Raw genomic sequence first — 15181 nt, 5'->3', positions numbered from 1 at the left:
AAAAAACCTGGAATTTTGAACAAAAATCACTGAAAACCTTGAATTTTAAACAATTTTTACATGAAATGTTATTAAATTTAAATTTGGTATATAAAATCTATATTATATATATATGATTTCTTTTTTTTATAAATATATTTATTTTAATAACACGTTTAAAGTAGTTTTACAATATATTTTTAATGTTGTTATACTATCTAAGTCAATTTTTTACCTTAAACTTAATTTTATGCTAAAAAAAAACCAAAAAAGTTGTACTTTTAAAAACTTGGAAGAAATTCTGAAAAACCTTGAGCAACCCTGATTTGAGGTCAATTGCTTAAAAATGAATCAGAAGGTATATTTTTAATGTACTTTTAAATTTCTAAGAAAATTAAGGTCCATACATTTGAATTACAAACATTTTATTAAAACAACTTTATCTCAAAATTTAATCTACTAAAATATATATAGTTTATATTTTAAGCTGTCACATTATTTATGTCCTGGGTAAGCTATTGAATTGTATCTGTGGAGTACAACTCAATAACTGAGAGGTTTTAAAATTTTAAACCAAAGTTTTTGAGCACTTTTTTTGTTCAATAAACAATGCCTTATTGTCATGGTTGCAACACACTCAGAGTATTTTGAAGTTTTTGAATACTTTAAGATCACTCAGAAGAGCTCAGCATAACTCAGAATGTTTTTGTTTTAAAACTCAGGCTGACTCTGGATAGTTTTATTTTTTATTAAAAAACTCAGGATAGTTTTAGGTATTTTTTATAATCTTAGGACATTTTTTTTCTAGATTTTAAAAGAGATTTAGTTTTAATATTTATCACAAACTATTTTAAAGAACATGAATTTTATTAATTTAGAAAAATAAGAAAACTTTTTCGACTCATGACAGTCTAAGGTTAATTAGGAAAGTTTTTAGTCACTCAAGACAACTTTTTTGACTCAAAGAGTGGCAACTCTGTACTATGTAAAACCAATATTAATTTTTTTGGTCAAGAAAAATGTCTTTTTTCCTAATTCCCTTAACATCTATTTGCTTTTATTTAATAATAAGTAATGTAATAATTTAGAAATTTTAAAGTTTACTGTGTACCAAATATTGGCTAAATCATTCAAAGTATTTTTAGATTATTCTAAGCTAAAATGTCTAGCAATAGAACAACTTTTTGCCGCCTACCAACTTCTGTAAAACCTTCTCATTATGAACTGGAGTTAGAACCAGATTTAGAAAATTTTACCTTTAATGGTTCTGTGGATATCCACATAGATGTAAGTTTTCCGTTTTTTAAGCACAGTTATAAGATAAAATATTGTTTTTTTTTGTAAATCTGTAAAATTTTGGTATTAAAACTGAACTCTAAAAAACGTCTCTACTTAATTATTATATTGTAAGTTGCTTTTTCAGTATGCTTGAATTATGTTGTTGATTAGTTATACAAGTTTTTTTTTACTTATCAAACAATTGAATATACTCGAGGTTTAGTATTTAAGTAGTGGAAAACAATAATTTATTTTATTTTTTATAAAACAAAAACCACAAATTACATTTAAGAACTTTGAGGGTTCCTCTTGTTTTTTACAAGTTAATGTTATTTTATAGAGCTTATCTTTATGAAGTTATTACTCTTTTTTCAGTAATTAACAAAAATCTAAACAATTTAAAAATTCAAAATAACTTAATAATAGTAAAACTCAAAGTTTATTCTCTTAATTTTTTAATAAAAATTATTCAAATCTTTACAGCTATCTAGTTGATTACTTAAATTAAACTATAAAACCAAAGGAATTTTTTTGAATTAAAAACAACAATAGATTTTAAAATTATATATTTTTTTGTCTAAAACTTTTATTTATTTATTTTTGAAAATTTTAGATTTTTATTTCTTATTATTTAAAGTATGTTTCCTGAATATTTGAGTTATCTTGATCAAAAATAAAGTTTGTAAACTTTTATTAAGTTAAAAAAGAAAATACAATAAAAAAAGTTTTTGCTTTAATTTCTATTAAAAAACCTTTTGCAAACTTGACTATATTATAAAAGTTTTTTAAACGTTTTTATTCTTTAAAAAGTTACTTATTGTTTACACTTTAAACTTTAGCAAGCTCATCTAGTTTGAGAAAAACTGTTGGGCCCTTCATGATTTAAGATTTCTTTGATTACTTTAATACCTAAAACTAAATAATAACTTACACTATTTTTTCAGATAGAAAAAAGTGTTGGTGAGATATTACTTAACAGTTTAGAGTTGCAAATAAATGAGATATATTTAGAACATGAAAATCTTGGATTAATACAATGTTGTAATAATACCTGCAATGAACATGAAGAAACATGTAGAATAACTTTTTCACAAGAGCTACCTATTGGAAAAGCAAAGTTGCGAATAAGATTTGTAGGCATTTTAAATGACAAAATGAAAGGTTTTTATCGGTCCAAGTGCATCAGTAATGGAGTAGTCAATTACAACGCAGTCACCCATTTTGAAGCTACTGGAGCTAGAAAATCTTTTCCTTGCTGGGATGAGCCATTGCTTAAAGCAACTTTTTCCGTTGTATTAATTGTCAATAAAGATTTAGTAGCACTATCTAACATGAATGTTGAATCTGAAACTGAAGTAAGTATAAATGGAGAGGTTAAACAAAGATTAAGCTACAAAAAAACTCCAGTGATGTCCACGTATTTACTTGCATATGCAGTTGGAAAATTTGATTTCATTGAAAAATATTCTGAACATGGCGTAAAGGTAAGAGTTTACACTCCACCAAGTAAGTCTTACCAAGGTAAACACGCTCTAGATGTAGCAACTAGAGCCTTGGACTTTTATGACAACTATTTTGACATTCCATACCCTCTAACAAAATTAGACCTAATTGCAGTTGCTGATTTTCCTATTGGTGCAATGGAAAACTGGGGTTTAGTGACATATCGTGAATCAGCCCTTCTAGTTGACAGTGAAAAATCATCTGCCAAACAAAAACAGTGGGTGACCATCATTGTCTGTCATGAATTGGCACACATGTGGTTTGGAAACTTGGTTACTATGGAATGGTGGACACATTTGTGGCTAAAAGAAGGGTTTGCATCATTTATGCAGTACATGGCAACTCACCATTGTCATCCAGAATACCAAATTTGGGGACAATATGTTAATGAAACAATAATCACGGCATTAGACATGGACGCACTAGACAACAGTCATCCAATTGAAGTAGCTGTAGGCAACCCAGAAGAAGTGGACGAAATATTTGATGCAATTTCTTACCAGAAAGGCTCTTCAGTCATCAGAATGTTGTACAACTGGATAGGAGCTGAGCTTTTTCAAGCTGGTATACAGAAGTATCTAAAAAAATTTTCATACCAAAATACTCAAACTGAAGATTTATGGAAATGTCTTGAAGAAGCAAGTGGAAAACCTGTAGAAAAAGTCATGTCAACCTGGACTCTTCAAATGGGTTTCCCTATAATTGATGTAAGTATAAAAGACAGTACTGAAAACTCAGTTACTTTAAGTTTAACTCAATGCAAGTATACAACATCATCATCTTGTTCTAACACAGAATTTTTGTGGAGTGTGCCAATATCCGTAGAGACATATTCAAAAAATAACAGTTCAATTAAAGTTCACCAGTTTTTATTTGAATCTAAGAAAACAACTTTCACTCTAGAGGGAGTTAAAAAGGATGACTTAATAAAATTAAACCCTGATTTTTGTGGTTTTTACAGAGTTAATTATGACAAAGAGATGCTTGATAAACTGTTATTAGCAGTAAAAGAAAATAAGCTGAACTATATTGATAGATTAAACATAATAAATGATGTATATTCTATTGCCAAAGCAGGTAAAATTTCCCTTGCTAGTTATCTAGTAGCTTTAAAAGTATACAGGAATGAAACAAAATATCCTGTGTGGAATGAAATCATAACGAAACTAACAGAAATAAAGTTTCTTATTTGGAATGACGAAAGTTCAACTAGAATGTTTGTTGATTTTAAGAACTCATTACTTGAAAAAATTGCATCTGAAACTAGTATTGATGCTTATGGTTATGAGGACCACTTTGCTCCTTTGATGAGAAACCTAATTTTCAGCAATTATGATAGTACGAAAATTAATAGAATTTTAATAGAAAAGTTTGAAAATATCGAGAGTATAGATTCTTCGCTAGTCAAAGCTGTTTTTGGCAAGTATCTTTCACAAGGTGGGCCAGAAGAGTTTCAAAAGATAATAAAAATGCATAAAAGTACTGATTCTCAAGAAGCAAAGAGCTGTGTTGAATCAGTTCTTGGCTGCATTAAAGATCCTGAAGCTTTCAAGATGGCCCAAGATTACATGATGTCTCAAAATATAAGAGACAACACCAGGTTTAATTGAAAATTTTAAATGTATTTTTATTATATTACTTTTAAAAGATTTATAGTTTTTAATAAACTGTTTTTAAACTATATTTACAAAAACTTATCTTTTTAACTAATTTAAAGTTAAAATATATGCTTATATAAGTTTTAATCAGAGAAGTAGTATTTTATATATGATAAATTGAACAAAAAAGTAAAAAGGTTTTTAACTATTCTCTTAGTAAAATTTAACTAGTTTATTACTATACATAATTTTTATGAAGCTATAAATTTTAACGTGAAAATTAATACTTAAAGGTATTTTGTACTCTATTCAATGGCCAGCACCAGCAAAGAGGGAAGGGATAAAATGTGGCAAATGGTGCAGGAAAATTGGTCTGTTTTCACAGAAATGTATCGCGGTGGGCGAGCAATTGGTCGCATTGTCAGATACTCTATTGAAAACTTTGCTTCAGATGAAAAGTTGATAGAGGTTGAGAACTTTTTTGAAGGCAAAGTACCTCAAATTGCAATGAGAGCGTACAAACAGTCAGTTGAGAAAATAAAAGAGAGAATTTTGCAGTGGAAAATGCATCAGGAAGAACTTATTAGTTTTCTACAAAATCAAAACAAAACTTCTGGTAAAAACTAATATATTTTATAACTTATTTTTACTGATAGTTTTAGATAAATTTAAAGTTGATTTTTAAGCCTAAGCATCTGTAGTACATAATATATAACTGTATAGATTTTTTATTAATTTAATGCTTGTATTTCTGTGGTTTTAGCTAGTGCCAAAAAAAACCAGCTTAAGTGCTCAAATAAACGTAATGTTGTTTACTTCCAACAAAAAACATCGGCGAAAGTAAGCAGAGCAGAAGCCTGGACTTTCGTTTGCCGAGAGATAAGCTCAAGTTTAACAAAAGGGTTGATCACGTCAATTCGATCATCAGACCACAAGTTTCGGTAGACTGAGACCGGTTTCGTCCTTATTCGACCGGTCTCAGTCTACCGAAACTTGTGGTCTGATGACCGAATTGGCGTGATCAACCCTTTTGTTGTTTACTTATTATTATTATACAATTATTCAGCTTTCAAACTTAAGTCAAGTTCTATATAATCATAAGTATCTCTATTAAATAGTTTTTTATAGTTTCTTAATTAAAATGATCTAATAAAATTATTTGCTAAAATGTATTAAATTGTTGATAATAATTTTTAACATTTTTTAAATATCTCAATACTTTTAACATTTAAAAAACTGTGCTGTATGTTTTAATTTTATTAATTTTAGCTCTACATTGGTGCAATATGATATAGTTTAAACCCACACTTTGTCATTTATACAATCATTTAAATTCTGAAAAGTGTTAAAACTAATAAAGTTTTAAATTAATTAACTACTAAAGTGTTTTATAATTAGTGATGTACCGGATCCGGACTTTTTTTTTCAAATTAGGATCCGGCCGGACACGGATCCGGACTTTTTTTTCAAATTAGAATCCGGCCGGAACCGAATCCGGACTTTTTTTAAATTAGAATCCGGCCGGAACCGGATCCGGACTTTTTTTTTTAATTAAGATCTGGCCGGAACCGGACCGGAATATTTTTTTCAAATTAAAATCCGGCTGGATCCGGAACCGGATTCTTAATACTCTAAGTTATTAGTAATGTAAGTACAGTGCTTCCTCGCTAATCCGGTCCTCGCTAATCCGGTTCCTCGCTAATCCGGCCGGTTTTAGTCGAGAAGTCGACTTATTTATTTTAGCGTTTAATTTCATTTTACTTCGAAAAAGTATTCAATTTACGTTTTATAAGTATGCAAGCAATATATTGTTACGTCATAATGAAGTATCATTTGTATAATCTTCAGTTTTTTTTTCATACTTTTCTCGCTCAGTTGTAACAAACTTGTTTATTATTCATTTGCAATTTTTCTGTCTTTGATAAGCAAGTTACACTTTAATATACTACAATCAACCTATCTGGTAAAAAAATGGATAAGACAGCAAAGAAAAGAAAACGCGTTCAACTAACAATTGAAAACAAGTTAAAAGTTTGCGAAATTGCAAACAATAATGTGCCTAAAGCTGTTATAAACTCATCCAATTTCGTGAGTTTTCTGCTAAGATACGAGAAAGCACTGTAAAACAATCTTCCATTTTTTCTTTTTTCAAAAAAAATCTTAATTCAGTTAAAGTGTTAACAGTGTAGTTTTTTTTTCATTAATTTTGAACTTATAAAATTTTGTTTCGTTTAGTTTTGTCTGTTTTAATTCTTTTTTCTTTGAATAAGGTAAAATAAATTAAATTAACAGAAATTTTATAGTACGTTTTGTTATATACATTCATAATATAAGTAAGGTAGATAATTTGTAAAAAAAGCGATATTTTGTTCTTATCCGGCCAAAGGCAAATCCGGCCGTATTTTCAAAAAAATCTTGCCCAACTTGGCCGGATTAGCGAGGAAGCACTGTAGTATAAAAACTACTATGTACGATAATGCAATTTTATATAACTTACTACTAACTAAGTATAATTGTGTGAAGTTTATCTTTTATGTGTTATATCTAACTATATATTTTTGAATTTTGAAAAATTATAGTTTAAAAAAAATTTAGACTAAAAGTATTAATGTGCTGCTAAAATAGTTAAATAATAAGAAAGTTTATGATATGTTATTAAGGTCTAGTTAAGATTAAAAGTTAAAAATAGTAGCTGGTATGTTTGCTAATTTTCTGAACAATATTTACATTTAAATTTTATTAAAATTGAAAGAAAAAAAGAAAAACTTGTAATTGAAAGAACAATAAAAAACACTAAAATATATTTTTTGCTAAACTTATAAACTTTCCATGATTTTTGGCAACCAGAATACACCTATTTTAGCTAATATCAGGGTTGCCACTCTTTGATTCAAAAAAACTAGCCTGAGTGATTATAAATTTTCCTGAGTTAGAATGAGGTTTGTAAAACGAAAAAAATAATTACTTTAAGCTAATAATCAGTAGAACAGCTAGCCACAAGGTTGAACATTTTAAGTAATGTTTACAATTAAAGCTATAGGGGGGTTAAATACTTTTTTTACAAGTTGATCTTATTTATAAGAATACTATCTTAGCTACCAGGTGCTTTTTATAGCTTTACAAAATTCAAAGTAGTTTTTGAGATATAAGCGGTCAAAGCCGGAGAGTTTCATAGGGACCTAGTGGAAGGCGCAAGCTAAAAACGCGGAAATATCCATTTCACTAAAAATCTATTTCCTCCTAGGTTTTTAAAGCTAGGTACCTCAAATTTTCAAAAAAAATATTCCTTACACAGTTTAAAAGCTTTTGAGTGTTGGAATCTCAAATAATTGAAATTTACAAATTTAAGGTCTAAAATTCGAAAAAACACTTTTTTTGAAAAAGGGGACTTTTTCTCAAAAAAAATCCCGACACTCAAATGACTTCAAATTTAGTAAAGAGTAAACTGAAAATTTGAATAAGATTGCTTAAAAACTGTAGGATGAGATAGAATTTTAATGAATTGGTTTTTTTTCGCCTTTTTAGTTTGCACCTTCTATAAGGAAGCTATTGAGCTGGCCGGCTTTGACCCCTTGTATCTCTAAAACTACTTTGAATTTTGTTAAGCTGTAAAAAAGTATCTGGTAGCTAAGATTAAAATATATCAAATAAAATCAACTTGTAAAAATCAAGGTGGACCCTCTATAGCCTTACCAATCTAAAATCAATTAAAATCAAGTTCTTGAAAAAAACTAACTAGAAAATCACAAAATATTGAAAACTGGATCATCTCAAACTCATTCAAAATCTAAAAGAAAACTAGCGTGAGTTTTTCAAAAAATCTTAAAACTAGCCTGAGTTTTTATAAAAAACTAAACTAGCCTCAGGCAGCCTTAGATTTTCAAAAATTTTCAAACTAGCAGGGTTGCCACTGTTTAAGTCAAAAAAAAAACTAGCTAGAGTGAGTATAAACTAGCCTGGGTCTAAAATTACTTTAATATAATAATCAGTAGAACAGCTAGCCATAAGGTTGACAATTTGGTAGCAAAGTTTTTAATTTTAAAACATAGGTAAAGAGTTGCATTTCTAAAATGTTTGTTTCATAGTTTAAATTTGAATTAGTCACGTGTACAAAATGAGCCAATCAGGTAGGTGTTTAATTTTCGAACGTATTTTCTGACGAAAATGACTCTTTTTAATTTACACAGGGTTTGTTTTTGAAAAAATACTTTTCTGTATGCTCTTTTTTACTAACTAGATCCGGATCTCTATTAGGATCCGGCCGGATCCAGATATCAGACAAAAATGGCAATATCCGGCCGGATAGTGAGTCTGGTACATCACTAAATATAATTAAATGAATATCTCGAAGCTTATAAAAAAGCTAAATGCAGGGTTGACACTCGGTTAGGAAAAGTCAGGAAAAATTTGAAAAAATTACAAAAGTCAGGAAAAAATGGGGGTTTTAAAAAAGGCAGGAAATTTGATAAAATTAAAAACAAAAGTCATATTTTGTCAGTTTAAATTTACAAAATTCCTTGTTTTCCAAAGCCTTCAAGTGGTAAAAATTAATTAAAAGTCCTTTAAAGTCAGAAAAAAATTCCAAAATTTTCCTAGAAATTTACAAAAATATTTAATTTTATTTCCAATGCCTTCAAGCTGGTATAAATTAGTAAAATATCCTTTATTAAACTGCAAAAATATTCTATTAACATATGCAACAAGTACCCTACTTGAACAAGCATATTTTGTAAGCTTTTTAGTTTTGATGATCTGTAGCAAGGACACTTCCATAGTGAAACTGTGATATATACACAAAAGTTTATCTCGCATAATTTTAGAATCAAAGTGTTTTTTGTTTAAGTAAATAATTGAGTTCTTTTTAACTAAGCAGTTAGTTTAGTATTTTATGTAACAAGTTAGTGTGTATACTTTACCTCTTTATAATTTTTTCAAATTTGTTTAAATTTATAAAATAAGTTATAAGAGAGGTATATGCGAAGATTAAGTTTACTTATTACTTGTATTTTTTGTAGAGTAACTCAAGTTTTTAAAGTAAATAAGAGTATATCTATTTGTTACAAATTTTACACTAATTTAGTATTAGATGAAGAGGTTGAAGTGCTAATAAAAAAACTAAGAAAATAAATTTTAGTACATACATTTAAAAAAAAACAGTATTTTATTAAGTTCTTTATTGTTTTAATGTTTTAACTGTAAAAGTTCGTTATTGTTTAAAGGTTTGAGTTGTGAAAGTTCTAACCTTATTGATTTAAGGTTTTAATTGTAAAAGTTCCTTATATGTCGTTTCGTTTATTTAGATACATTTATACTAGGAAATTGTAAAAAATGTGTTCTTTATTGTTTTAAGGTTTCAACTGTAAAAATTTGTTATTGTTTTAAGGTTTTAATTGTAAAAGTTCCTTATATGTCGTTTGTTTATCTAGATACATTTATGCTAGGGTTTGCTAAAAATTGTTTCTTTTTTCAGATAAGCTGTGTTTATAAGGTAATAATACAAGTATTTTGCTGATAGAGCTGTTTATTACAAACATCAATCATACACAGATGGTTTAAGTGATGTACTGGAAGTTTGATGATAGAATTCAGCAAAAAACTGTTGTTTTTAACCTGTATAAAAATTAGATTGGAAGCTTTATATAGTTTAAAGTGTTAGATTATTTATTTTAGAATAAGTTTAATTTAAGAGTTTGATTTAGAAAAGTCAGGAAAATTTTGGTAAAAAGTCAGGAAAAGTCAGGAAATTTTTCTCAGCTTGATGAGTGGCAACCATGTAAATGTATAACTTATTTTATAAGAAAATTGTACTTGATGCAGGTTGTTTTAATGTTTTTTTTTTCGTCTTTAATTGTACTAGCGATAATGTTTTAGATCCTAATAATCCTTAAAATTAAGTCCCGTCGAAAAATCAAAACAGCTGTTTTGGTACGAAATTAACTTATTCAACTAACGACGTTTCGCAGTCCATAAAGTGTACTAGTTCGAAAATCAAAATGTTTGAGTATTTAATACTTAAACTTTTTTTATAAATATAACAAAGTACATTTCATTTTTTCTAAAATTTATTTGAGTACTTTCGAAGTAAGTCTTATCAAAAATTGTTTCTTAATAAATTAAACTGATTTAAAATAAAATTATACTGTAGTTTAAAGTTTTAAACTATTAAATGACGTAATAATCAAATGTAAAAATTAAGTAAATGCTTATACTATAGAGCTTTGCTGTACTAATAAAATCTTGTTAGACTATAATCAAACTAAAATAAACTAGCGATAAGAGACCATAGTTGATAAACTTACTTTGATAGATTTAAGTTTAATCTACCTTTGTTTTGATTATATAGTTTTGTTTTGTCGTTTAATTTTTGTTATAATTGTATTTACGTTAATTATAATTTATATTGCTGAATATTACTAAAATTCAATTAGTTAACTAATCAACTAATTACTTATCTAAAACTATATTAAATGTTTGTCCGTTGCAACTTATTAGTTTGTTTACTTTTACTTGTGATCATCGCACTAGCGTGAAACAATTGTTAAGTAATAAACTTTTTAACAATTAAATTTTGTCATTATTGTATAAAGGTTTCTTAATTGTGAAGCTCTTTAAAAATTTATTGTTAAAACAACTTCAACCTATAGATACAGTCCATGCTAAAGTTTTTTAAAAAGTGTTAAAAATAATTTTTAGTATATCAAAAAACTAGTACATTTTTTTAACTGCACAACAAATTTTCTGTACAATGCAAAATACCTTCAATGCATTGCTTAGAAAATCTTAGTAACGTTTTTATGAACAATTTTTTTACAATCCTCTATTGTCGTAGCAGCGAAGACTTTCATTTATATATAGTCCTGGACAATCCGTTAAAAGGTATCCAAGTGGTGTGAGACTCGATAACCGAAAGGTTTTTTAGTGCACCAGGTCCTAGGCCCAAATATTTTGAGCAATTTTATTTTTGTCGTTCAATAAAAAATTAATGAGTATTTCTAATGGAAAGGTAATTAAATTCTAAAAAATCAATTGAGTTTAATGTATTGTGGATCAAGAAATAGTTTAGCAGTTTTAGATCTAAAAGATAAAAATTTGACAGCATTCTACTGAAAAAAAGTTGTTATGTATTTTATTAAGTTCACTCGTGAGTTCTAAATGATCATGATTCCTAAATACTTTTGTTGTGAGATATTTTCTCAACAAAAATCTTTACTCACAAAATTTTTAAACTATTTATCATTTTTACTATTATTATTTTGTTACAGATTTACAATTTAAAAATCCACTTTGCGGTGAAACGTTGTAATTGTTTTTCCTGAAACAATAAATTATTTATTTAAGTTAGTTGACATATTCTTGTTTAATAAAACCTTCTCTTTTTTTGATCGTAAGTATACACAAAGTGAACGGGTTAAATATGCACGAAGACACTTTTGCATGAATGGTCATTTTTGCACGAGAAAAAAAAATATTAAAAAAAAACATAATAAAAAACAAAAAAGAAGGAAAAATAAGTTACCAATCGAGGGTAAGGTTTAGAGGTAACAGTAATACTAAAAAAAATTAATAAAAAAATAAAGTTAGTTTTAAAATTTTACAAACCAAAGTGCAAAAGTATCTCTTCGTGCATATTTGATACCTACCCACATCATACAGATGAAAATACAGATACTTTATATTTATAAAAAACGTTTAAATGTTAAGCATATTTTGCGGTAGATTTAGAACTTTAGATAAAATATAAAATGACGTAAAAAAAAAAGTGTAAAACTTAATTGGGTAGCTGTCAAATTTGCACGAGCGTACAAATTTACACGAGGGAACAAAATTGCACGAGTGCACAAAATTGCGTGAAGATACTTTTGCACGAAGGGATATAATTGCACAAAAACACTTTTTCACGGAGACATTTTTCACGGGTTGACTTTTTTTATTTACTATCACTGTTACCCCTAACCCTTACTATCGGTCAGTAGCTTTATTTTTTTATAAATTTATATTTTAGTTTTTTTTTTTTACTCTTGCAATTTTGTTTCCTCTTGCAATTTTGTGCCCTCGTGCGAATTTGTCTTCGTGAAAAAGTATCTTTGTGCACTCGTGCAATTATGTTCTTGTTCAATTTAGTCACCTCGTGCAACTTAGTAACCTTGTGAAATTTAGTCTTTGTGCAATTTTGACCCGTTCCCAAATTAACTAAATTCTAACAAAGTGCTTATTTACTAACCCGGACATGTTAGGCAAGATTTTTCTGTAAACATGTCCGGATAAGCATTTTTCCGGATAAGTACAAAAACTTTTTTTTTCATAAAATAATATAACTGCTGCATATTATGCGAAGCAAAATAAATAATAAAAGCGTTATAATAAAAACTAAAAAAAGTTATGAGTAAAGGTAATAAAATGATAAATTATAAAAGCTAAACTTTAAATCTATTTATTTAATTAGTTTTTCTAAAGTAGAAAAACATCAGACTTACTAACTCTCTGCAATGATACACGTTTTTGAGATACCACCAAGTAAAATTTTATTTGTAATTCCACCTGTCCTAAAATTTAATTAAAAAATAAGATTAATTTTTCTTAAAAATAAACTAAATTTATCATTAATAACAAATTAATCAAAATGAAAAGTATCTAAACCTGTCTTTTTTTGAAGAAAGTTTGAATGTAAGCTTTAGTATTCATATTACGTAATAGTGAACTAAGTTCGAAAATTCATAAATAAACTTAAAACTTCCTTACATCATGAAAGCTTAAATATTTATATCACACAAATATATTTGTGTTTAATATATTTTTTTCAAGTTTTTTCTTGACTGTAACTGTCTGGATAAGTGAATTCCAAATAAGTGAACAAGCACTGTACTAAAGAACTTTGATGTACTAATAAAACTTGTTAGATTAAAATCAAACTAAAACAAACCAGCGATTAACAATACAAAGAACTACACTTTTTAATAATTCAAGGAACCAATTACTTCAAAATTACTAAATATAAGGATTTAAAAAGTATATCTGATATCAGAAGCTTATTTACTAATATTCCAGTAGCGAAGGTTGTTGAAATTTGCTTTAAGGGATTGTATCATTCATATTTAAAACACCCTAAGATTACATAAATCGTGTGCAAAGAAGTGTTACACATGACTGTTTTGGGTGTTGAGTTTAGTTTTGATTGTAAAATGTTTAAACAGATAGATGGGGTTGCAATGGGTTCAACTTTGGTCAATATTTTTGTTGGCTACTTGGAAAGTGACTTGTTTTTGAACTGTGAAAGTCCTCTTGTGTATATTCAATACGTGGATTTCCAGTTTTCTAAACTTGGGCATCTTTTAGTCCAGTCAAACAGAAGTTAGGAGTTACAACGGGTATGGTGAAGCGTTTCACCAGACTTTGTTCTCCTTGCTCTCTTAAAGGCGAGTTGAAAACACTTCAAAATACTTTCCTTTGCCTTGGTTATCCAGGTAACTTAGATTAAAAAGTTATAACAATAGCAAGAAGTTCAACAGCTTTAAAAATTATTGGCTTTCAGAAGTGTTTAGTGTACTTTAAACCTCCGTACCTTGGAGATACTTCTAAGAGGTTTTCTAAGAAAATTTCTGAGGAAGTAAACAATTTTGTATACTGATCGACCTCTAATTGGAATTTACAAAGATGTTTCTCCCACTCAAAAAAAAGTAACATCATCTATAAATTTATTTGTCACTGTGGTAGTGACTACGTTGAGAAAACATTTCAAATGTTAAAGCTTTCATGTAAGAATCGATCAGCATGTTTTGAAAATTTTGAAAAGCTGGTTTGATCGTCGTTTGGAGAAACCTGCAAAAAATATTTCTCTGCGATTGGACAATATTTGTTAGACAATCAAAAGTGTGCGAGAAGTTAAAAAGAAGAGAAAAATTTCAATTTTAGTGAGAGCTTCTCAGCTACATATTCTGGAAGCCTTATGCATTCAATCTTAAGGCCCAGTTTATGTAAGCAGAAAAGTTTGTATGTCAAACTAGACTTTTTAAATCCTTAAATCAAGTGATTGGTTTCTTAAATTTTTCAAAAGTGTTGTTTTATTTTTATTGTTAGTTTTTATCGCTGGTTTATTTTAGTTTGATTTTAATCTAACAAGTTTTCTTAGTACAGCAAAGTTCTTTAGTATCTTATACGTTTACGGTAACAGTTTAATCTCAAGTTGAGCGTAAAATGTTTTAATTTTGTTTGTGGTTTGTTTTCTGCTTTAAGTATTTACTAAATCCGATAACTTATTTTACATAACACAAGTACAAGTTAAATGTTAATGTTGCTTGCATGCATATCAAAATATTTAAACTAAGTTTTTGAGTTTGTATCTTATTTTTTTCGTTCTTTTTAGTAAGACGTTTGTTTTTTTGTTCGCCTTTTAAAATAAATTATTCTTACATTAAAGTTCGATTTGTTTACGTTTATCTCTTGAAATATTCTAAAAAAATTTAAACTTAAAAAGTAATACCAAAATTGTTATTGGTAAGTTTTTATTTTATTTACATTACAAACAACTTGAATCTTTAGGATTCCAATCATTAAATATTAGGATTAGGCCGGATCGAAAACTTTTGGATTTGGTAGATCACTATTTTTGGATTACTTAACAAGTCTAGTAATTAACTTTGTATGAACTAAGATATATTAGCCAGCTTTGTTTATATACAAAAATTGTAATATAGGTTATTACTGTCAAATACTTAAACTCATAATTTAATTTATTTTATATGATTTACTATAGTAATATTTTTATAAATATATAAAATTTGTTCCTAAAATTGCTTTATTTATAAGTAATATAAAAACCATACAAA

General features: G+C 27.7%; 1 protein-coding gene across 1 annotated transcript; it reads left to right on the top strand.

The window, feature by feature from the left end:
* The first annotated feature begins 1136 nt into the window (after positions 1–1136).
* Positions 1137–5264, top strand: LOC145837263 (puromycin-sensitive aminopeptidase-like). Its single transcript, XM_082945066.1, has 3 exons — positions 1137–1266; positions 2202–4360; positions 4652–5264. The coding sequence occupies exons 1-3, from the start codon at positions 1141–1143 to the stop codon at positions 4983–4985; spliced, it is 2619 nt and encodes an 872-aa protein (XP_082801192.1). The 5' UTR covers positions 1137–1140; the 3' UTR covers positions 4986–5264.
* The last annotated feature ends 9917 nt before the right edge of the window (positions 5265–15181 follow it).

Source organism: Thalia democratica, chromosome 5 (genome assembly GCF_965202585.1).
Source record: "Thalia democratica chromosome 5, ktThaDemo2.hap1.1, whole genome shotgun sequence".
Classification (NCBI taxonomy): domain Eukaryota; kingdom Metazoa; phylum Chordata; class Thaliacea; order Salpida; family Salpidae; genus Thalia; species Thalia democratica.
The sequence above is the reverse complement of the archived record's forward strand: the minus strand, read 5'-3'. Positions and strand labels throughout refer to the sequence as shown.